This window comes from Oenanthe melanoleuca, chromosome 1A (assembly GCF_029582105.1).
Source record: "Oenanthe melanoleuca isolate GR-GAL-2019-014 chromosome 1A, OMel1.0, whole genome shotgun sequence".
In the NCBI taxonomy this organism is placed as follows: Eukaryota; Metazoa; Chordata; class Aves; order Passeriformes; family Muscicapidae; genus Oenanthe; species Oenanthe melanoleuca.
This window is the reverse complement of record NC_079334.1, coordinates 37,310,100-37,333,362: the sequence shown is the minus strand read 5'-3', so window position 1 is coordinate 37,333,362 and position 23,263 is coordinate 37,310,100. Positions and strand designations below refer to the sequence as shown.

General features: G+C 37.4%; 1 protein-coding gene across 1 annotated transcript; it reads left to right on the top strand.

Annotated features, from left to right (window-relative positions):
* The first annotated feature begins 1,417 nt into the window (after positions 1 to 1,417).
* NUP107 (nucleoporin 107) lies at positions 1,418 to 22,542 on the top strand. The gene is made up of 28 exons (XM_056516414.1): positions 1,418 to 1,519; positions 1,947 to 2,032; positions 3,038 to 3,127; positions 3,826 to 3,941; positions 4,782 to 4,917; positions 5,446 to 5,549; positions 6,016 to 6,143; positions 6,477 to 6,525; positions 7,765 to 7,836; positions 8,315 to 8,403; positions 9,169 to 9,247; positions 10,201 to 10,314; positions 11,203 to 11,293; positions 12,443 to 12,519; positions 13,037 to 13,096; positions 13,434 to 13,579; positions 13,691 to 13,739; positions 14,833 to 14,902; positions 15,341 to 15,459; positions 16,939 to 16,977; positions 17,397 to 17,547; positions 18,535 to 18,641; positions 19,538 to 19,640; positions 19,821 to 19,981; positions 20,174 to 20,299; positions 20,956 to 21,069; positions 21,334 to 21,501; positions 22,202 to 22,542. Exons 1-28 carry the CDS (start codon positions 1,512 to 1,514, stop codon positions 22,307 to 22,309), a joined length of 2,760 nt encoding a protein of 919 aa, XP_056372389.1. The 5' UTR covers positions 1,418 to 1,511; the 3' UTR covers positions 22,310 to 22,542.
* The last annotated feature ends 721 nt before the right edge of the window (positions 22,543 to 23,263 follow it).

The window sequence follows — 23,263 nt, the reverse complement described above, 5'->3', positions numbered from 1 at the left end:
TAGAAGGACAAGCTTTTAATGTTAGGTTTTTTTGTTGTTGTTGTGGTTGTTTTCAGATTTAATTTTTTTTTTTTTTTAAATCCAAAATTACGTTTCCGGAGTGACTAATCTACTCTCTATAGGTCTTCTCTTGCTTGTGTTTTGCATACCTAGTCTTCATTATCTTGCTTCTCGAGAAGCCTTCTGAAGTTAGGCTCTCTGTCAGCTTCGGTGACACCTTATGTTTGGGCATCGTGTATTTTATTAGTATCTCAAGCAAGCTGAGGACATCAGGACATGTCTTGCACTTCTGCTGCCTTTTGCAGCTGTTGTCGGGTGTATCCTTCTGTTGCCCGATCCGAAGAAGACACAAACAACCGAAGTCGTTTATGCGGTGCTTTATTGAGGGCCCGGGAGCCTGTGGACTAACGTCCAAAGACAGAGCCCCATCTCACAGCAAATTCACAGGGTTTTTATATGTTTCTTTACATGATTTCTTCATCATAACAAATTCTTACTTCATTCTCAATACCTGGTACCATAATCTCTCTGACATTTAAATTTCTGCCAAAAGGTACATTCTCTAGATAAATGGATACACTCCTTAAGATAAGTAATTATTTCTTAACTACACTGCTTACATTTCGAAATTGGCTATAAGAGTTCATCTACAGGTTAAATGCAGCCTATCAAGCCTTAGCATAACTACTACTAATGTCAACTAATGTCAACTATTAAGGTTTACTACTATCTTAATACGGTTTATTTAATCAAATGGCAACACTTCTGTCTAATGTGCTTGAAGTACCCCACTGTAACTGTAGCCCTAAAAATACCCGAGTACTTGAAGTGTTTTTCAGAATTCGCCTGTCTACATGAAAAGAAACAGTTTAGACAGCTTTCCTTGTCCTAGAGCACAACTAAACGAACCAGGTGAGTTGTAGGTTTGGTCTTCTAAAGTAGTAACAGGGTTTTTCTGTAGTTAAAAAGTACGCAGAATTCATTCGGGGAAGGAAAGGAAGAGCTGATTTCATAATTCCATTAATTTATCCAGCCTTGCAGGGTTGAGTGATCCTGCATGGTGCTTATTTTACCCTTTAACGTTGGTGCCAGCAGACTGAGTTACACTGGGAGAAACGGGGAAGAAACAGACGCGCGTTTGCAACTCGGTGAAACAAACTCATCATTGCAAAGGCCGGGACGGCGGCTGCTCCAGCCGAATGTATGAAACACTCTGCGCGTCTGATTAGTCCTTTTCTGTGCGGCGAGATAACGCCAATAGCACCTGACGCTTTCACGCTACGGGGTTTTTTTCAGCGGTGACTCAACGCCCGCGCACAGTCAGCGCAGAGCAGCCGGGAGCCGCTCCCCGCCGGCCCAGCGCGACCCCAGCGCGGCCCCAGCGCGGCCGGGCGGGGCGCAGGCGGGGCGGCGGAAGCGCCCGTGTCCTTCCGGGCCGCGGGCGGGCGCTGGCGGCGGCGGGAAGGCTGAGCCTGAGCCCGGGCCGGGCCGAGCCGCGCCGGGGCCCCGCCATGGACAGGTGAGGGGCGGCGGCCGGAGCCCCTTCCCGGGGCCGCGCCCGCCGTGAGACGCGGCCGGGGGCGGGGAGCGGGGGCACAGTGCGGGCTGCGAAACGCAGCGGGCCTGCCGCGCTTCTGAGCCTGCCGCAGGCTTTTTGCCACCCGGAGCTTTAAGTCCGTCTGTTGCATTTTTGGTGTATGTTTGGATAGACCGGGAGCTGTGAGTTGGTGAGGGGCGCGGGGCCGGGCCTTAGCCAGGCCTGCTGAGGCCGAGCTGCCTCCGCAGCCCGCCGGGAGCGGGTCCTCTGCTCCCAGTAACTGGAATGGGCATTTTCCCTCCGACAGGGCACGTGGGCTCTCCCAGTCTGTGGTGGTTGCCTTGTCCGAAGGGAAGAATCATGTAGTTCTTGAATTCAGTTGATTGTTTTCTGTCTTGCTATTTTGTAGAAATGGTTTTGACGACATGTCATCCCCCCATGATCCAGAGATGGTCAGGCCTGGACGGAAGCAAGGCTCTCAGAAAAGAGTTTCTAGTATCCTTTCACTGTAAATAACTTTTGTCTATAGCTGCTGTGCTCACCAAGTGTGTGTATTTTTAATAGTGCTTTGATTTTCCTGGGTGTATGAACTCAAGTGGTTGTCCACCCAGAGAACTATGTGAGCCATAGCTGACTCCATTTCACAGCTTTAAAAAAAAAAAAAAAAAAGTTTTCTTCATTATATCTTAATTTTATGGGTTGTGCTTATGTGCAGGTATTGTAATATCAGAGTATTATGATGATGTAGTGTACTTTATCAACTGTATCCATCCATTGTAACAGCAAGAGTAGTGCACAGACAGATTTAAATTTCCATAGCAATTGTCTCCCCTGTTTTTTTTACTATAATAGACCCCCCCATACCATGTAGTTTGACAGCTATGATAAAGGTATTTTAATGGTTATGATAACAAAGGAATCCAGTACGTTTGCTTGTTCTTCTGGGCTTTGCATCTGAAATAAAGCTAGTGAGATATTTGTCCTGATTATATTGTGCCTAAGAATCAAGATGTTTCTGAATGCTAACAGCACAAGCTACTGTAACTTTTATACAACTTCTTAGTAAATCATACCTAGAGCACTGAACCTGGTTGCTGACAGGAAGAGGAAAAGTAGAGCAACAGAGCACCTGGAACTGAGAGAGAGGGAACAATTTAAAAAATGCATTCAGATTCAGATTTTCTTGTTATGGTTGATGTAGCATGAAGCAGCTCCTTATGGGGCAGAAGGATTCTCTCTTTGATCTGAGCCACTGTGAGGAGTCCCAGATCTATTGTGTTCATATTTCTGAACTTCACTTTGTGGTAGTCCTTTTAACTCTTCAGCTTTTAAGGTTCTGATGAAACATTTTATGAAACTTTCTGCTTTACTCTGAAAGACAAGATGTGTAATGTTCATAACATTTGAGTTAAAAAAAAAATATTTTTCCTTTTCAAATAGTCATTTAGAATAGATCCAAAAGTGTGTTTAGAAGAGTGTTTCTTAACTTTTGTTAATCAGTTCTTACATCCCTGGATGACACTATTGGAAACATGACTCCCAAAAGCCACTTTCTTTCCCGAACTCCTAACTCATTACTTCACCAGCCAGGTAAGACTGCTTGCTTGTTTGCTTGCTACTTAATAATTAACAATCCATAAGAAGGACACGGATGTGCTGTAATCCAGTGAAAACCCACAAAGTTGATTAGTGGGTTAAATATCTGACATATGAGGAGAGACTGAGCTGGGATTGTTTATCCTGGGAAAGAGGTTGGGGAATCTTGTAAATATGTGTAAGTATTTGGGAGGGAGTGAAAAAAGAACCAAGTTTTTCTTGCTGCCCTGAAAAGTCAAGAGGCAATAGACACAACAGCATATACAAGGAATTCTGTTTAAATATAAAAATCCACCCCCTTTTTTACTCTAATGGGGTTGAATGCTAGAACTGGTTGCCCAGATAGTCCATGGAATCTCTGTCCTTGGAGATAAATAAAAGGACAAGATCCTGAGCAATCTTCTCTAGTTGACACACCTCTGGGCTGCCTTTTGCTTTAAGGGTTTGGAGACCAATTTCCAAGAAAGAATGAGTGGAGAGGTACTGTTCTTTATGCTTGTGTGTGTTTACAATGAACTCTAGTAACTGGAGGTATGTTGCCTATTTGGTGCATGTATACAACCTGCTTTCAGGCTTCTGTCTGCACTTCATAAGTACTTCAGTCTCTGTTAAAAATTTCTACTGGAATTTCTGGGTAGAGCAGAGTAGTTTTAAAAACTTTTTCTTTTCAGAGAAGCCTCTTTCTCTTTCAGGTGCTGCGTTACATCGCAGCTCCATGAAGCCATCAGATATGTCTGCCATCCTGGGAGCAGGAGGGAAATCTCCTCTCATTCTACCAACTTCTGGACTTCTTGGCAATCTGTCAATGGTAAGATGGTTAGAGCATCCTTTTCTCTTTTGTCCTGTGAAACATATGAAACTACAAATTTAATGTTTCTGTGTTGTTTCCTCCAAAGACAAACTGTGAGTGGTACAAGCTTGCTAGTGCTGCTGTTGCTGTTTACTGCTGGTGTTATTTATTACTGTGTTATTCTTTAAGATCATGCAGTGAGGAAAATAGAGGTTTAAAAGGACTTTCCAAATACACCATGTGTGTTAAGCTAGTCCTCATAACATCAGTTTGTGACTACAGAAATCCTATCTATGCTTGTTTACTAATTCTTTAAAGATGATTGTTTTATGTCAGCAAGTTGAAACTTTGGGATTTTTGTTATTTTAGCATTCTACAGTATTAGGCTTCACTGTAGTGTTGAAGTTTAGACATCAAAGAACAAGCTCTTCTGATGACTTTTTAGATTACATTGATTATCTTCTACTGAAATGTCTTTGGAAAAACACTGACTGGTGAAGTTACCAGTAGGGAACTCTGAATTACTTTATCTCCATTTATTTTTAAATTAACTCAAAGTTAAGGTGTTTTTATTATCTACATTTCTCCTTTTTAGTTGTTTCTGTAGTTTGATAGAGGTCATTTGTTTCTTCATGAATTATCAGCTTCTGGGGCCTAGTTGATTAAGTTGCATACAGAGCTCTTAGCACTGGTAACTTTTTAAGGTGTGGTTGTACCTTATCTAAAGGAAGTTCTTTCACTATTAGTTTTTGAGGATTCTGTTTATATACCATTCATATAGAAGGAAAAAAGGTGTAGCTGGGCTTGTAATAACTGAGATTACAATTCATTTTCTTTATATTCTTGTTGTGGCTTTAGTTGGATGAAAGCAACTGGACAATGGCACTGTCGCCTCAGCAGACAGGAATGTTTCTGAATGCAGACATGTCCAACATGACAGAAGATGTCACTATGAGCGCTGTGTTGTTGCGTGAGGATGATCCTGGGGAAGCTGGTGAGACAATTTGAAGCTTTACTAATAATTGATCAGTTCTAATTTGTGAGGTATAAATATATGTGTCCTTAAAAATTTTCTGTGTTGTTTTGCTGGTATTTCTTAGTCAAAAGCAGTCTAGTTTTAAAAGTTCAGAAAATTACTCTGTTCCAGTTTATTGGAGTTTTGTGAGTTTGTGCTTTCTGTGGAACCTGTTCTGATGGAGCAAATGTGATGCTCTAGTGATGTGGGAAGCAAACTGGATGCATTTTGTGGAGATACAGAAATGAGTTTGCTGTTGAAATTCCTGCAGGTGGCATATTTACAGCAAAAGTTTTATAACTGACATAGCTCATAGCTTCAGTATATCTTACTATCTTAGCTGATAAATACTTCTGATTTTGTGAGATAGTTCATATCATCATTGTACTCATTTGAATTTGCAAAAATGAGATATCTTGTCATGAGAAGGATGTTTTCATAGTCCAGTGGCTTTTTTACTGAGTTATGCCTCACTAATATGGCTCTTTCTTCTTATTTCTGTCCTAGCTACTATGAGCATGTACTCAGACTTTCTGCATTCCTTTCTGAAGCATACATCAACTACCATTTTTGATCTTGTGGATGAGTATGAAAATATTTGTAATAGTCAGGTAAGTAGTTATTTGTTTTTTTTATTTACTTTATTTTACATTTTCTTCCCAAAGCAGTATTGCTATGAAGTCACAGTGCTTAACATACTTACTTTAAATCTTCCATCTTATGCACTCTAGCATTGAGTAATATCTCTCTTTCCTCAAACACTGTTTTGGCACAGGAATACCCATGGTGTAGCTTGCTGAATACTAAAATTATCTGGCTGGTGTTCCACTGAAAGTGTCAAGTGGCAATAAACATTAGCAGATGTATAAATGTTTTTATTAATAAGGTGGATTAAGATGTACTTATTTCACTCATATATAAGTAAATTAAATCATAATTTTATAAATAAGATCATCATTTGAAGAGATGGTAATTAAATCCATCTGTTGGAAACATTCAGGTTAATAAGCTGTAATGGCTTAGGAAAAAAATACACTGATGGGCAATATTAACTCTGTATAAAATTATTTCCCTCAGGTAAATATATTAGGGAAAATAGTTTATCGGGCAACTCCTGGACAGCAGAAGTTTTCCAGAACTGCCAGTGTCTTGTGGCTTCTCAAGCAGGAGATGGTAACTTGGAGACTGCTGTCCTCACTTTATAGGTAATTCCTTTGAAAAGCACACTACTACATTTTTGTACTGAGAAGACTTTCTTGGATAAATTTTTTGAGTTTATAAATAGGGAGGCAAGCAATTAAGTACCTGTTAATAAGCTTTAATAAGCTGTTTCTAGAAGTAGGTTCTGGTCTATACATCTATTCATTATTTATTTACAAAAATGAAAGTTGTAAATAGGAGTGTTCTTATTACCTTTGCAACTTCTAGTATTTTTCAAGAACATTTTTGTAAAATTTTTTAAGCATTTATATTTAGGCATTTTGCTACATTTTCTCAGCTTTTGTTTTAATCTTTAGTGTTTGCACTTTTGTTTCTAGAGACAGAATACAGTCTGCACTGGAAGATGAAACTGCATTTGACATCCCTGTAAGCATGGACTCTTTTGGCTTTTTTAAAGTTATATAAGAAGCTAAATAAGCAAAATATAGGCTAAATGCTTGTATTTTACTTCTACAAACTCAAAGTGGCAGTCACTCAAAATTCTAAAGTGAAAAATGAGACTGATTTTTATCAAGACAATTATTAAATTATTTAATCTATTGTGAAGAGTAAATGTAAGTATTCAGTTCTAAAGAGAGAATGTTAATGTAGAATTATTGTAAAGTGTTCTTTGTTTTGTTTCCTTAAATAGCCTGAGTTGGAAGGGATGCACAAGGATCATTGAGTCCTCCTCCTGCTCTGCACAAGACAACCCTAAATTTACTAGAAATAACTTATTTATTTTTAAAAGGAACATCAGTAGTGATGTTCTCGTAGGTCAGAGATAATTTTGCTTTGCTTAAATGAAGAATATGTGGTCTCAAACTGTCTAGCCTTTGCAGTCCTGATTCCAATTTATCTCACAAGAAATCCAAATCTTCTAGCATTACTGTTAGAGTTGTAGTCATCTTGTCTATGTCAATACAGTGCTTCCAGCCTTTGCTGCCAGAATATGCTCTAGGAAAACAAAGCAATAAGTAAAGTGATTCTGCCTTTGTAAAATTTGTAATTGCAGGTCTTTCTTCTCAGTCATAAAATATAATTCCCACTGCTAGGTTGTCAGTGTTAAACACTGTTATGCCAAAAATACCCAGTTTCCTCCTACCATGTTTTTTAGGAACATGCATCTTTTGTTCTCTTTTTATTGTAAGTCTAATGAAAGCTAAATTAATACAGGGGATCAGTTAGAAGAATCAGGGCTCTGGAGTTGTTTGCTTGTTTGTTTGTTTGTTTGTTTGTTTGTTTTTTGGTTTGTCTTTCACACTTCTTAATGTTAAATGTGTGTATGACCTTGAAAGATGTTTTTTTTTTAATTTAAAGTAACAAATGGGATTTAAGATAATATGCAGGCACTCAAGGAGTCAATGAGTCTACTGTGTGGAATCTCTCTGTGTTCATATATTTGTGAATTATATTCTAAGTCTCATTTTTATAGTTTTTAGTGTAACTGGATGTAAAAGATAAATAAAACAATATATAAGGCATGTACTTTTTGAAAAGAGGGAGGAGAAAGACAGCATACTAAATTTGTAGCAAATTTCTGAATTAGTATGTGTTCGATTTGGTATTTCTGGTTTTGTGGAAACTTTCTTTTCCCAAGTAATAATCAGTTTTTTTCTTAAATAGGCTTTAACTGCTAGTGAAAAAACTACTGTAGACAACTTGTTTCAGAAAGATTCTCTTGTTCGACAGAGTCAGGTAAGATGGAAAGTTTTTAATATGAGAATGAAAACAGATTAAATGTTCATAACACTAATGCTCTATGCACTTTCTGGGTTTTTTTCTAATATTTTTTTTTATATTCATTCAAGTGTGTATTAATTGTATGCATAAAAATGATGCTCCATAGTTGCTAAAGAGCAGAAGGTTTTTCAGGCTACTTTGCAGAGGACAAAAGGATGAGAGCTGTTCCCGTTTGCAGCATCTATTGCTGTTGATGGTGGTTGATAAGCTATTAAATAGCAATGTATCAAACTGCAGTATCCAGTGAGAAAGAGAGATCAAGTGCCAAACACCTTCATATTGGATACTTAAAATGCAAGTGAAATAGTCTTCTGGATCTGTTGGCCTTTTGGTTGCCACTTAGATAGCAAGTGGATCCAGAGATGAGAGAAAGGCAGTAAAAGTATTATTTGCTACATATTTGTTTTAAAAATGCAATTTATTTTTATTCCAGCTGGTGGTGGATTGGCTAGAGAGCATTGCTAAGGATGAAATTGGGGACTTCTCCGATAATATTGAGTTTTACGCCAAAACAGTATATTGGTGAGTTCAGACTTTTACTTTCAAGTATAAGATTCAGTCACAGAATCACTCTTGAAAAGAAGTGGTCATTTTAGGTTGTTCTCTTCATTCACGTCTTTAAATTCATACATGTAAAAACAGAGACTTCTTACCCATCCATGAAGTAAATCTCAGAAGTCAGTTAGTGCCTTTTGGAAGACAAAGATGAAAGGAAAAAAACATCAAACCATTTTAATTTAATCTTTGTCTGGCTTTAGTTTTTACATTATCATTTTGTTCTTATCATTTTATGTCATTGACCCTTCACCAGAAGCTGTTATTGTCACCTGTATTATCAGTGATGAGTTTTATGGCAGAATGGACTAACGACTACCTTTCATGCTAGATGCCTAGAATAAACCTGCTTTTGATGGCTGATGAATACAGGCTTTTGGAATCAAGTGTTTATTCTCAGTTAGTTTTCTGTCCTAGACTGACTTTATAGTGAATGCTAATGGGAAAGTTTGCTTATGCAGAGAACAGTTAATAGTTGAATACATGAATGACTGAAATAACGGATTATTTTGAAAGAAACCAAATATATGTGCATTAATTATAATATTTTACTTATTGTGAAGTGTTCCATTTTCACAATGCTAGCAGAGTTCATTGATATATTAACCAAACCAAACCAAACCTGTTCTATAAACATACCCCATGTAACAAAATATGTCTTTCAATATTTGTCTTATTAAAAGATGCTTGCTTAAAAAGCCATTTTTCTATAAAATATTTCTCTGCTTTCAGGGATAACACACTACATGCCCTGAAGCAACGACAGTCAAATTCATACATGGGAAGTTCTCGTCCTCTGGTAACAGAGTTGGTAAGTATCTTATGAAAATAAGGCTTGGCTTCAAAGTGGGCTAGAGAGAGTGTATGTGCTATCATCACAGATTCCCACCAATTATTAGATAGTTATGCTATCTAAAAGTAGTTGTAGTATCTAAAAATTGCCGCAGAAATTGTGAGGCAGAACACCTCAAAAATTCTTTTTGGGATCACTGTGGACTTGTGTTTTCTTTCAGCAATCACTTCCATACTCCCATTCATCCTCACAAATACTTGTCATCTATTTGATGAAGTAATGGCCTCATTATGACTTTTTATGTCTGAAACAAACTAATGTTCCTAACCAGAAAAGCTTATAAAACTCTTTGGGAACCCTTGCAGATAAGGGAATGCTGTCTTTATGTAGTAATTAGTACAGTGAAACCAAGTCCTAATGCAATATTTGGAGAGCTCTACAATAAAAGCTAATAGAAGAGAAGTCAAGGAAAAAAAGAACCTTGTCCATTAGAACGAGGTGATGAACTGCCTCAGTGACAGCAAAGCAGCTGTAGAAGATTGATTCAACTGGGGAGTGATCTGAGGTATTGATTTGCCTTAAAAAATCTCTTTGGATTAAATAGAAGCAAGTGCAGCTGTTGTGAAAAACCTTCTCAGATAGAAGGTGGAGGAGGAGAAACAGTGGTAGACAGATAGAGAGAAGGGCAAAGGATGTTTGAAGGTGAGAAGGGCTGGAAGATAAGAAATTTGAGGCAAATAATAAGGCAGTGGAGTAAATGAATTGCATTGACTCCTTCTGATAGGAACAGTGACAGAAGAGAAATAAAAGAAATTAGGGGAAAAACAGAAGTATCATGGTCAATATTATATGGGTTGTACTGATTGTTGTGCCTGCATGAAAAAGTGACTCCAAATGATAAAACAGGGCAGGACATAATTGGAAGAGACCTATAGATATCGTATTTACAAGTAATGACATTTTCCTTGCAGGATCCAGATGCTCCTATTCGACAGAAACTGCCACTTGATGATTTGGACCAAGAAGATGATTCAAGGTTATTGAAGTATCTCTTCACTCTAATCAGAGCAGGAATGACAGATGAGGTAGTGTAAGTTTTAATTAAGTAAACATAAATATCTTACTGTTAAAGGCAGTAAGTTGTGTACTAAAATGTCTGTTTAAATTTGGTTTGTAGTGATTCAGTTTTCCATTTGTTGTCAATATTGACTGCCAAATCGGCATTTTAATCAAACTTGGGTGTAAAATAGATGTTACAGAAAAAAAATCATTTTGAGTGTATGGATCGTTTGACAATATTTTTTCACTGTTGTGTTTTGATGCTAAATACTGCCAAGACAAACACAAGACAAATACTTTAAAGAGCTTCCTAATTGTGTCTCTAATCATCAGTGGATTATCAGACATGTATACATAATGACATTTTAGTAATGAGAGGAAAGGGGATTTGAGATTCTCCTGCCAAAGACCTTAACTGAGGACTGTAGTTACTTGCTCATATTCTGTTCCAATATGGTGCACATCTATTCATTTTCTGATGGTACAGGAACGTGAGCATGTTGCTGCAGGGAAATGTGAATAGAAATATGCAGCTTCAGTTGGGGTTGGGAAGGCTAAGTGAACTGGGAAAATAGATGACTGCATGAAGGCAACGATTAAACATCTAAGTAAAAGGGTTACACTTTACACTAAACTTATCAGAATGATGCATAACAGCTGTTCAGCTAACAAAGATGAGGCTGTAGAACATTTCTTACATACTGACTGAAAAACCAAACATTTCTGTGAAAAAATGATGATGTTTACTTTGAAATCTTTCAGTTGTTTTGAGTTTAAGATCCTCTGTGCTTATTTTTCACATAGTAGAATCTCTACACAAATTAACTATTTTAATCATATTCCCATTTTTAAAGAAGCAGCTGGAGGTGTTCCTGCCTTGAAGTGTGTGGCTGAGAAAATGCATTGTTTTTCAGGCACAGCGCTTATGCAAACGATGTGGTCAGGCCTGGAGAGCTGCAACTTTGGAAGGCTGGAAATTGTATCACGATCCTAACATAAATGGAGGTATCTGCTCCAAAGTGCACTTGAGACAGATACAGAAATACTAAGATCTCATAGTATCTGTTTGTAGCAAAGATAACTAGCTCTTTCTTTTCACTTGATGAGCCTTTTTTGGTATCTGGAATATTTTACCTTGTCTGTTGAGCATGTGAAAACTAACATGAAATTATTTTAGTTGAAGGTAAGTTCATTGAATCCATCTAGACATGCTAAAGCCACTTTCTTTCTTCAAGTCAGACGTAATCACTAGGAAATAGTTGTCTCAGAGTTCTGTACAAATCATCCCCACTTCCATGTAATACTTGGGTCTGTATTTTCTTAACATCTGGCTTATGCCACATGCACACATTTTGTTGCTTACAGACTCAAATTGGACTATATGCGCAGCTTCAAAAACTAGAGTTCAGCAAATGTAAATGCAGGAGAAAGAGATGCTTTTAAAATATTTGAAAATTGTAAAGTAGTTTTCTCCTTGATTCCTAGCACATTCTTCCACATTATAACACAGTACCTTGCTTCTCTCTGTTCAGTACATTGCAGAATTTAGCAAGGAATTTAGGAATGGGTCTAAGTGTTGTTTATAGCTGGGTGTGGAAGGCTTAATGCTTTCATTCTTTTCAAATCCTGATACCCTGTTGCTTTTATCTGCATGCCACACCACTGTCCTAGCGTTTTTTTGTGTCTGCCTATCTCAGCTGTTGTTACACAGGTATAATGCCCATGCAGATGCATGCAAAATAGCAGCACTGAAGCAGTGACATTTTTAAGAAGTTTTGATTAAGATATAAAATTTCTTTTTTTCCCCTTAACTTTGTTTTCTTTTTCCAAATTTAGACACTGTAGATATGTTACAGTCAAAAGCATTATTTTTTAAAAGCTAGATAGCGGCCAAGATTTTAAATTACTGTAACTTACAGATGTAAATTCACCAAATAGCCAGAAAAGCCACCTTGCTGTCCAGTCAGAAGCATCAAAATGCTTTAGGAAGAGTTCCAAAAGAATTGAAATTGAAAAAGAAAAGAAAATAGACTTTACCACTTTTTAGATGTTATTAAATTCTTTCTTTTTAATTCCACTTTCTCTCTTTTTCCTTTCCCCCCTTTTTTTTTTTTTTTTTTTTTTTTTTATTATTATATTATTCTTTGCATGTAGGGAAAGAGTTGGAGCCTGTTGAAGGCAATCCCTACAGATGCATTTGGAAAATAAGTTGTTGGCGCATGGCTGAAGAGGTAAGACAATGCTGCTCTTCTTTTTATTAATAAATAAATTTGAACTTTTCTGAAAATGGGATTTTAAGTAAACATACCGACTCTGTGTTTGCTGCTTAGAGGATTTGCAATTAGTGCTTCTAAGAGGACTTCTGAAATATCATATTATGTATTGTGAGAAATCTGCATAATCAGCATCGCTTTTTCAGGAAACGTCTGCTTTTTTTTTATGGTTGAAAATAAAACCACTGACACTGACTTTCATCTTGACTTAATTGAATGGGAAAGAGAAAATACTGCTTTCTTTCCAGGTCAATGTAAATTTTTCAGTTGATTTACAAGGGGATGCTAGTGAAGGGGAAGTCACTCGCTATTCTTACTTTGGCTCCTTGTGTATCCTGTGATTTTCCAACTTTACTGGGAATCTGTTAGATGGAGCACTTTGCAAGATGGATTAATCTCTAATAAAATGTAAAGTGACTAGAAAACTTAAATGCTTTGTAATTTTAAGTTTGGGTGTTTTTACTGTTTATTTTAGGAGCAGTTTAATAGATATGAAAGAGCAATCTATGCAGCCCTGAGTGGAAACCTCAAACAGGTATGTCAAGCCCCCTAGTTTGGTAGTTGTGCATTTGCTTTCTCCTGTGTGACAATGGTATCATCAGAAATATTGCAGTTACTGGTTTCTGTAATTTTAAAGATCTAGAAAACAGAACAATAGCAAACATTGCTGCTTTAGTAGACATGCTCTTTGTCATATGATGTCTTAATTAAATATGTGCTAGGCTTAGGCTTTTCAGTCAAGGAAAGGCTGCTGTTTAAGGTGATTACTACACAGCTTTGGTGCCTGAAAATGTAAATTATAGTTGCTGTATTTGGGTTCTGATGTTTCTCCATCTCTTGGTAATTTTTACTCTTTTTTTTTTAATATGTAGCTTCTTCCAGTTTGTGATACCTGGGAAGATACTGTTTGGGCATATTTCAGGGTCATGGTGGACACTCTAGTCGAGCAGGAAATACGAACCTCAGTAGTTACTGCAGAGGAGGTGGAAGAGCTCCCTAGAGAATATTTAGAAACAAAGTAAGTTTCAAGTCAAACTATGCCACTACTACAGTCAACAGAACATCCTGTATGGAATCTGTGTGGAATATTGAAGGTAACATTATTTGTCTTTTCTCTCTTGCTTTGAAGCTGGACTTCAGAAAAAGTTTTTGAAGAACTTCAGGCAACAGACAAAAGGGTATGTAATAATTGCAGTGTTTCTCCTCACTGCTCAACATTTTTGATTATTCACTAGGTTCTACTTTTTACTGTATTCTTTAATTAAATACTTAAATATGCACAATGACTAATTTGTTTCATATTTTCTATCCCCAAAAATGTGTGACTTTGCAGTTCAGATAGATTTTTCTTCATGCAACTACCTCTTAACAGTGAAAGTGATACAGGTTTTGTGCCCTGCCCTGTATCTGCCGAACTAGCTGGTGTGCTAAAGAAGCAGGTGACTGTCAAATGTTGTCGGACATACAAAGCAGACATAGTAAATCAACTATTCAACACTTCAATAAAATGTTCAAAATCGATTGCATTTGATTTTCTTCATAGGAGATTTGTGTGCAATTTAAGAACAAGCCTTTCAAAATTTAAAAGCATATTTGCTTTTTGAATGTGATTCTTTGTTACTTTTACCACCCAAAACACTCAATTCATGTAAGATGTAAAGGTTAATTTTGCAGTGATTAAATTGAAACTATGCTTACTTTTTTTTTATGGAATGAACACATAGAATTTATCGTATTGCTAAAACAAAGACATGCAGTCAGCTACAGATACACCCAGCTGTATTTGACATTGCAACATGGTGCAGTTCTTACCATAAAGCAAATGTAGAGATGTGTTTGGATTGCATTTCATGCATTAATGTATTCACTCCTCTGGGGAGAGGGTGGAATTCCTTCCTGAAGTAACTTTCAGGGGCCTTTTCTTTCAGGATTTATACACATTGTTGCTTCTGTGATTTTTGTAAATCTTATCTGTAACATCATTGTTTATTCTTGTTCCCAGAGCAAAAAGCCCTTAGTGTTGGATATCTTCCATGAAAGTATTAACTGGACAGATCTATATTCCAGTTCTTTCTTTCAGTTTGTCAATGTTCTTGTAATTTGATGTGGAGACAGGAAGTGCCTTTTCTCTTGCTCTTTATGAAGAATACCCTTTGAAATAGGATAGCTTTTTTCCCCTGAGGAACCTTTGCTTTATTTATAAGTTTGTTTCCTTCATACATTATGCTAGAAGATTTATTCAAAGTCTGAATTTTCCTTTTTTGTCTCCAGAGGGTTATAGAGGAGAATCAAGAGCATTATCATGTGATTCAGAAATTCATTATACTTGGAGATGTGGATGGTAAGCACTTCCCTAAGTGATTTTTTATTGTTGACTGGCTACATTATTTTGAGGGACCTTTCCAAAAACTTCTGTATGAACAGATTTTTAGAAGCACACAGTAGGCAAGCTCTGCATTAAAGCTATGCTCTAATCAAGAGCTGTAGGCTCAATTTGACCTAAAAGATAGTTTTCAAAGAAGTAATGAAATCATCTGAACGTTTCAGAATATATGTCAGACTATAGCTATAACTTCTTCGGAGAAATGATGGAATATATACAGTTCTTTTTTAAGCCAAACAGCTACATCTTTCTGAAATTGTTGCTGTCCTGTTATGTTGGACTTCTGAGACTAAATTACATTTATTGAATAAATGCAAAATTTTGAAATATTTCTTAGGTGGTTTTTTGTTTTTCTGTGTGGTGTGGCTAATGCAGACATTTCCTTGGTGGTTATAGGTTTGATGGAAGAAGTCAGCAGGTGGCTTTCCAAAGATAGAAGTGTGCTCCCAGGACACCTCCTTCGTTTCATGACCCATCTTATTCTGTTTTTCCGCACTTTGGGTATGCAGACTAAGGTCAGCTCACTTGTATTTGATTTGCTCTTATAGCAGTAGCCAGTCTTTGAAGTAGAAATACTTGTGTGCAAATACATAGACAACATAGAGTGATGGTAAATTACTACCAGGCTGAGGAGGGGCTGCATGCTTAAATAGTGTATTTGTTGATCTTGGAGCCTAAAGGAGAAACGAGCATCATCCTCCCTTCCAGCCCAGCTTAAAAATTGGGTTTTGAGGATATTTGATTTTAGTCAGAAGCCGTTTGTTGAGAAGGTCCTGAGCCAAACTTCAAGTGTTAGGCTTATTCATAGCAGCCAAGATGTCTTGAATATTACCTGTTCTTATAGACAATGCTGAAACTGTACCTATTGCTGCTGTAAGCTCACTAATGCTTTTGCTTGAGGTAATTAGTACTGGCTGAAACTTTATTATTATCTCCAAGTATAAAGTAAGTATAGCCTACTACTTACCTGGCCTATTTGTACTGAATACCCTGATGTGTCACATAGCTATAATTACTCATTTCTGACAATATCACAAGTAGTTTGGGTAGTAGTCCTTTTCTACTATTTTAAAATTCAGAATCTGTTATGAATCAAGTAAGCTTCTGAATGTAACCTCGTGTGTGTGTGTGTATGTATACGTACTAATATTTTAGCCAGACTCAAAATTTTATGGAGTAGGACTTTAAGCTAAAGTGCAGTAGAAATAGCCATTAGCATATGTTTGATAGAGGGGAACAAAAAAGGTGCAATTTGCTACATGAATTCCATTGTGGGAATTTCTAACAGTTGATTCTGCCCTTACAGTTTTGGAGTGGATTAATTTATTGTATGATTACTCAATCGACCCTCAGTAGACTTCACAGGGAAGAGGCAGAAGTACAAGCTTTTATGATGTTTATTGTGTATTGATTGTATATAGTTTATATAGATATATGCTTAGATTAAGGTCTTCAGTTTACACATATAAAATTAAAATGATAATTCCTGACAGCAACAAACACTTGAGTATTGGCTAAAGCAGTTTCAGGTGCTTGGACTATAGTGGTTGTTTAGTATAGGCTATTCCAGATGAGTTAGGTGATATTTATACCCTGTTACATTATAATTCTCTATAATAAAACAGGGCATGTAGTACACTATACTAATTTGTGTACCTGACATTTCTGTTTATTAACTTAAAAGAAACATGATAAAATGGAAATATCTAAAAATCACATAAAAAGTAACATTACAGTTAGATCAAGAACTACATTATTCAGTTGCTGAAAAAGAAAATCCTTGGAACACTAAATCTTTGAATCAGAAGACATGCTTTTTTAATCATGCTCCAAGAGAAACAATTCTTCCAGTTGAGCCTGTTTATGTAGATTACTGAAGCAGGAATAGGGAAAGAACCTTATGTCTGTTTTAATAGTGATAGCCTGTCAAGTATATTTTATTTATTTTCCACAATATCTAATTTAAAATTGAATTTATATTTGTTTGCAATAAGGAGGAAGTTTCTGTTGAAGTCCTGAAGACCTACATTCAGGTAAGCTTTCAAAAATATTGTTTGTTTTCTCTGATGTGATTTAGATGTAAAGGAGAAAGAAAAGCAAACTTAAGGTTACAGGATGATAAGAGCTATGATGCAGCTAATGCTCTTTTCTCAAGAGATACATGGAAGCTTGCCTAATATGCAAAGTCTCTGTCAGCAGTTCTTAAATAAGAGACTGTTTTATTGATCCTTGTTTAGAAGCTGAGTGGAATCTTCCGGTATCAGAATAAATTAATCAGAAATTTGTTAACCTTTTGGGGTTTACCCAGTACATGTTTTTACTTAAGTGTAAACACTTTTGTGTTTACACTAAGGAATATAGTATGCATATCTGTTATATAGTGGATATCTTCTATATATTTGCATCTTGTATCTTTTCTTCTCATTCTGTATGTTTGCTTCGTACTGTGCAGCGGTTGGTGTCTGAGAAGCACACAGATTTAATAGCATTTTATGTCAGCCACCTGCCCCCAGAGCTGGCTGTGGCTCAGTACGCCTTGTTTCTTGAAGATGTCACTGAGAGCGAGCAACGCCACCACTGCCTTGAATTAGCAAAAGAAGCAGGTGAGAGACCCTGATAGTCCAATTATCATTTCGTATCCTGGGTTATTTTCTCTTTCAGCAGTTTTTGCTCCAAAACCTAGCTATGAATATGATACTCTTCCCTTCCCCTATCTCTGTGTTTTTCAGTTAAGTAAAATCAATTTGCTAATCACTTCTTCAAGTAGGTGTATAGGTGTGCTTTCATTAGCCTGGAATAGTTTACAGTAAATATCACTGCTTCTGGGTTATGTCCAAAAGCATCAGGAAGTAAATGCCAGCTGCCTGTCTCAAATATATGTCCTGAAGCTTGACACAATCATATTATTTCAGAGAACTAATTATAAAAATACCTATTTCTTTGTGGATTTAGTAAGGTTATAATATCTTAAATTTCTTGTCCTGTTTATAGTGCTTTTGCTTAGCTGTGGTGGGTTGCTTGCGTTAATTGTAAACTTCCTTCCAGGCCTGTACATGAAGCAGCACACTGTCCATTGCTTGACAATGACTCTGGGCCACTCAGAATACACAAAGAAACAGATTTCCTGAGATTTCAGTATCTTAACTTCTCTTCAGTTATTTTTCAATCATATTCTTTTAAACTCAGCTAAGGTTTCAAAAATAAAACTTCCTGCTTAAGTATGTGTAAAAGAACTATTCTGAGCTTTTCCTGGTACATTCCTGTCAAATCATAGTCTTGCTGTCAGAATTGTAGGAATCAGTGATCTTAGCAGATACATCTGTACACTGTCTTCAGCACAGACTGAAAAACTTAGTAGTTGTCTTATTCTGATATTTGCTATTCTCTGTTATATCAAATTCCGTTCTTGTAAAATACCTGCAATAAATTATATAGTGCAAAAGCTTATCATTTATTCTGACAATGTATGTGTGAACAGTCTGATAAAAATTACCAGTAGTAAGGAATAAGATCAACAGCTGGAGTCTGAAATCAAATTTGTGTCAAGCTTGAATTTATGATAGTTCTTACACAGTTGTTTTTTAACCCAGGTCTGGACGTTGCAACCATAACAAAAACTGTTGTTGAAAACATCCGCAAGAAGGATGCTGGGGAGTTCAGCCACCATGACCATGTGTTGGACACAGGCACAACAGAGGTGAGTGCTTTGCAGAGCAGATAGTCCAGTTTTTGAACACGTATGAGCCATATTTTTCTTTCAACAATGGTGAAAATTGCCTTGAAAAAGCCTGTGAGGGAAATGTGCTGTTCATATGAACAAGTGAGGGTATTGCACAAATCTCCTTGCTCTATGGGTGTGTGCTTATCAGCAGCCCTACCTGTATGCAAGCATTAAGTGAAGATAAGGTCCCTTGAAATGACTGCAGCACCCTATGTTGTATCTGGGAGTAGGATGTTGTTGTAGCCTCTGTGATATATGAGGATTAATACTTTGGATCTCAGATGTACCTTTTAAGATGCTGAAGTGGCGTTTCTAGCTACAGCAGATACTGCTTTTGCAGTTTCCTTGTCACTGCTATTGAGCATTGGTTGGATCCAACTCAGTGCTTTAGGGGACAGCAAGGTAATGTTAATAGGCTCTAATCAAAGTACTGTTTAGAAAGCAACTGATCATTTTCAAATTTATGGTAATGTTTTTGTTGTCCATTACAAAGTTTAAGCTCCTTACGACAAAAAGGTAGTTTATCCACAAGAGTTGGAAAACTGTGGTTGCAGGCTGATTGGTGCCTCTGAAGATTATAGCAAAAGCTCCATAAAACATGTTGCTACAGTGTGTTCGTATTAAAATTTGGGGAAAATGCTTCATAATCCATAGAAAATCTTGAGAGATGATGCTCTGAACATCTTGGCAAGACTCAGAAGTTAATTTTTTCATTATTCCAGATGGCAGAGATTTTCTAAGTTTTGACTAAAGTGATCTTTGTTACTATGTTGTAATGCTTTCCAAACTTGTGTATTTCCAATTATATCTAATGTGTGTTAGATCAGCTGTGTGCTTGAAGTGGTGGTGAATCTCTGTGTTGGTTTTTACAGGCGGATCAGCTGAAAATAGATGTAATTGACTGGCTCGTATTCGATCCTGCACAGAGGGCAGAAGCACTTAAGCAAAGCAATGCAATCATGAGGAAGTTCTTGGGTACTAAGCGTCACAAATACTGTAGACTTATTTTTAAATGTTGGTTTTGTTCTCATTGGCTCTTGGCACTACATTTGATATAATTTTGGATCTAGTATATTAAAAAGCATGGGTTTGCCAGCTTAAGAAGATAAGGTATGGAAATTGCAAAGCTCTGATACCCAGTTCACATTCTCGTAGCATCCAAGAAACATGAAGCTGCAAAAGATGTGTTTGTGAAGATTCCCCAAGACTCTATAGCAGAAATATATAACCAGTGGGAAGAACAGGGAATGGATACTCCACTTCCAGCTGAAGACGACAATGCTATCCGGGAACATTTATGTATTCGTGCATATTTGGTGAGTTTAAAATATGCAGTATTCCACGTTATTGTTCAGAAACACTGGTGGCTTTGCCTTGGTGCTGAAACTTTAGCTTTGTCCATTTGTTTTAACTTCTGATTCTTTGATGCATTAAACCTGTGCATGTAATGACATTCTGGTTATTAGATGACTCAAAAATACCCAAACACTGTTTCCAATGCAATCCAGGAAGCCCATGAAACCTTTAATGAATGGTTTAAACACATGAACTCAGCTCCACAGAAGCCATCTTTGTTACCACAAGCAAGCTTCACTGAAAAAGTGGCCCATGAACATAAAGAAAAGAAGTATGAGGTAGGTGGAAGTCCACCTTAATTACTGTAAACTTTTATGTTCTTGCTTTAGAGGCAGTCTAGTTTAATGAAGCAGAGTAGAAGACTGCTATTTCATATTATTTAAGGACTCTATTATAAATTACTTTTACGTTGAGAGAGTATGAGACAGTGGAATAATAAGGCCAGTGCACAGTAAATTCTGTTTTTTTAATGACTCAGCTTTACATAAAATATTGTAATGTGGTAGTAATATTGTAATGTAAGATCACATATTGATTATCAGTATTATTAATAAACGTGAGCAGTTGATTTTGCTATTAACTCTGTTATTACCTTTTGTTTTCTAAAAGATGCTGCAGTTTTGTTTTGACTGAAGTTGTTTTTGGAGGTCTGGCCAGTAAAAATATATCATATTCAGTTAATATAAACATTTATTTTATTAGCATGGCAGAATAGATTGTTTAAAATTATCTTGGCTTTGCTTCAGAACCTGTCTGACTCTTTGGACAGGACATTAAGCAAGGATGGAAATAGCTGTTAGCAGGCTTTTAAGTTTTAGCCACTGGCTGAAGATTCTGATTTGAATTGGAGCTGCACTGCCTGTTGCAGTCTGTTTTAAAATAGCCTTGGAGATTATCCTGTTCTGCAGTAATTTTTTTTCTGTTTCTTTGCCAGATGGATTACGGCATTTGGAAAGGCCTCTTGGATGCTCTTACAGCTGATGTTAAGGAGAAAATGTACAATGTGTTGCTGTTTGTCGATGGAGGATGGATGGTTGATGTCAGAGAGGTAAAGTGAATTTTTATGTCATGATGCAGTCCACAAAGCACAGATCATGTGTAGTTGTACCTTTGTGCCGTTTAGTTTCATGTGTTCCTGTTTAATTGGTCTGGCCTTGCTCCCGTTAGTTCCCATACAGATCATATGTGACAGTCCACTCCAGGCTGCTTAGGCCATCTTTCCGCCTCTGACAGTACTAATGGCGTGGTTATGCTGAGCTGCCTGTTAGAGGTAGATTTTCATAACACTAATCCGTTGTTTTGCTCTGGTAAGGATGCCGAGGAGGACCCGGAGCGAAGCCACCAGATGATCCTGCTGCGCAAGCTGTGTCTGCCCATGATGTGCTTTTTGCTGCACACGGTGCTGCACAGCACGGGGCAGCACCAGGAGTGCCTGCGCCTCGCCGACATGGTCGCCTCGGAGCGCCACAAGCTCTACACGGTGAGCCAGGCAGGGCTGCAAGCAGCCTGCAAGCATCAAAAGCTCTGTGGGCTGGCTGTGCAAACAGCTTTATATAGAGAGGGAGATACCATATGTTCCTGAAGATCATAAGTTTCTTTATGGCTTCCCATTCGCTGCAGTTGTAAAAGGTTTCCTTGTGCTATGACTTAAGGAAAGTCAAAGAGTTAACTTTGAAACATTGAGGATAATGGCCAGTGTTCTGACAACCGGTTCTGAGTACTGCAGTTACTAGGTTTTGGATGGGGGCAATTGAATTTTAACTTCATGATCTTAAATGTCTTTACCAGCCTGGATGATTCTATGACTCTAATTCAGCTGTAGAATTGTAATCAATTTCTTTATTTCCATTACATTTCAAACATGCTATAAGCAGGCTTTGGTTTAGAGCATTTGGTTTACCCATGACCATCTTTGCCTCCAAAAGCCTGAAAAATAACCCCAAAATGAGATAGAGCTATCTTGAGCCTACCTACAGGTTTTGGATGCTGTTACTAATCTCCTATGTCTTACTAAATGTCCTTCTGAAATGCCTGATGACCACACTATCTTAAATAGAAATAAATGATCAAATAGAAAAATAGTAACTTAATTAACCACCACTTACTTCTCTGTATGAGTGCTATTCATTGCAAATAAATATAACTTTATGATGTTTGTTTTTTTTATTATTTATTCTTAGGTATTTTCAAAAGAAGAACTCCGAAAGCTTCTACAGAAGCTGAGGGAATCTTCTCTGATACTTCTGGACCAGGACCTTGATCCTTTGGGATATGAAATTCAGTCATAAGTTTTCATGTAGATACTTGCAAAAACTTCTGAGCATGGACATTATTAACAAAACAAAAGACACCAACAGCATCATTACTTGGACAAAGTGTTCTCTTTCTGTGGGGTAAAAAACCCCAACCTTCAGATTTCAACTTTAAACTTGAAAAACTATGACCAACTTCAAAGATGTTATTTGTTATACAACCTTTTCCATTTTTTTTTTCCTAATAAAAGTGCTTGAAAAATAGAAAATGTTTGTTCATTCTAATACAAAATGTCATATAAATTTGGTGATTGTATGAACTTCCTTAATCTATTTGCTGCATGCCAAAAAGAGCTTCCTGTAGACTGGAAATATTATGTAGCAGTGAAATGTGCATGGATACAGGGGGAAGGTGTATGGAGAAAATAGGGGAGAAGAAAACAGACACACTGAAGGAAAGGAAAACCAAAAAATCAAAGGTGAGGGGTTACTTCCAGCCCTTCAGAAGTGAAGGAAGCCTTGTTCCATGGCTTGTGCTATTCTTCTGTACGTGAAGGAGTCGCTAAAATGCTGATGAGATCCTGAACCAGAGGAAAACTGATCATACATTGAAACGCCCCCGCTTGAGATTTTGTAGTTTATTTTGAAGGCTTGTTCTGTCCTCGTTTACATGTGTATACACACGTTTAGCTGCCTTTCTCTTAACGAGTGCAGAGGGCACGTAGTGCAGTCAGGCAAGGACTTTGTCTCCTTCACCCGAGTCCGTGTCTCTTGCCACCTGACAAAGAACGTACTTTGCGCTGTCCATCCGTCCGTACGAGGTCGCGTTTGTGTTCGCGGAAATGCGCGGTCCAGTTGTGAGAGAGGAACGCCGAGGTGCGATTCTGCGCGCCGGGGCTGCGGGGCAGGAGGTGGGGGCACGCACACACACACACAGAGACACACACATACATACACACACAGACACATACACACACACACATACATACA

What these genes read in the sequence shown, in the direction of transcription:
- NUP107 (XM_056516414.1), top strand. An exon ending in GTTGGCGCATGGCTGAAGAG is followed by an intron (nt 12,520 to 13,036) that starts GTAAGACAATGC and finishes TGTTTATTTTAG; the next exon opens with GAGCAGTTTAATAGATATGA. An exon ending in GGATGGTTGATGTCAGAGAG is followed by an intron (nt 21,070 to 21,333) that starts GTAAAGTGAATT and finishes TGCTCTGGTAAG; the next exon opens with GATGCCGAGGAGGACCCGGA.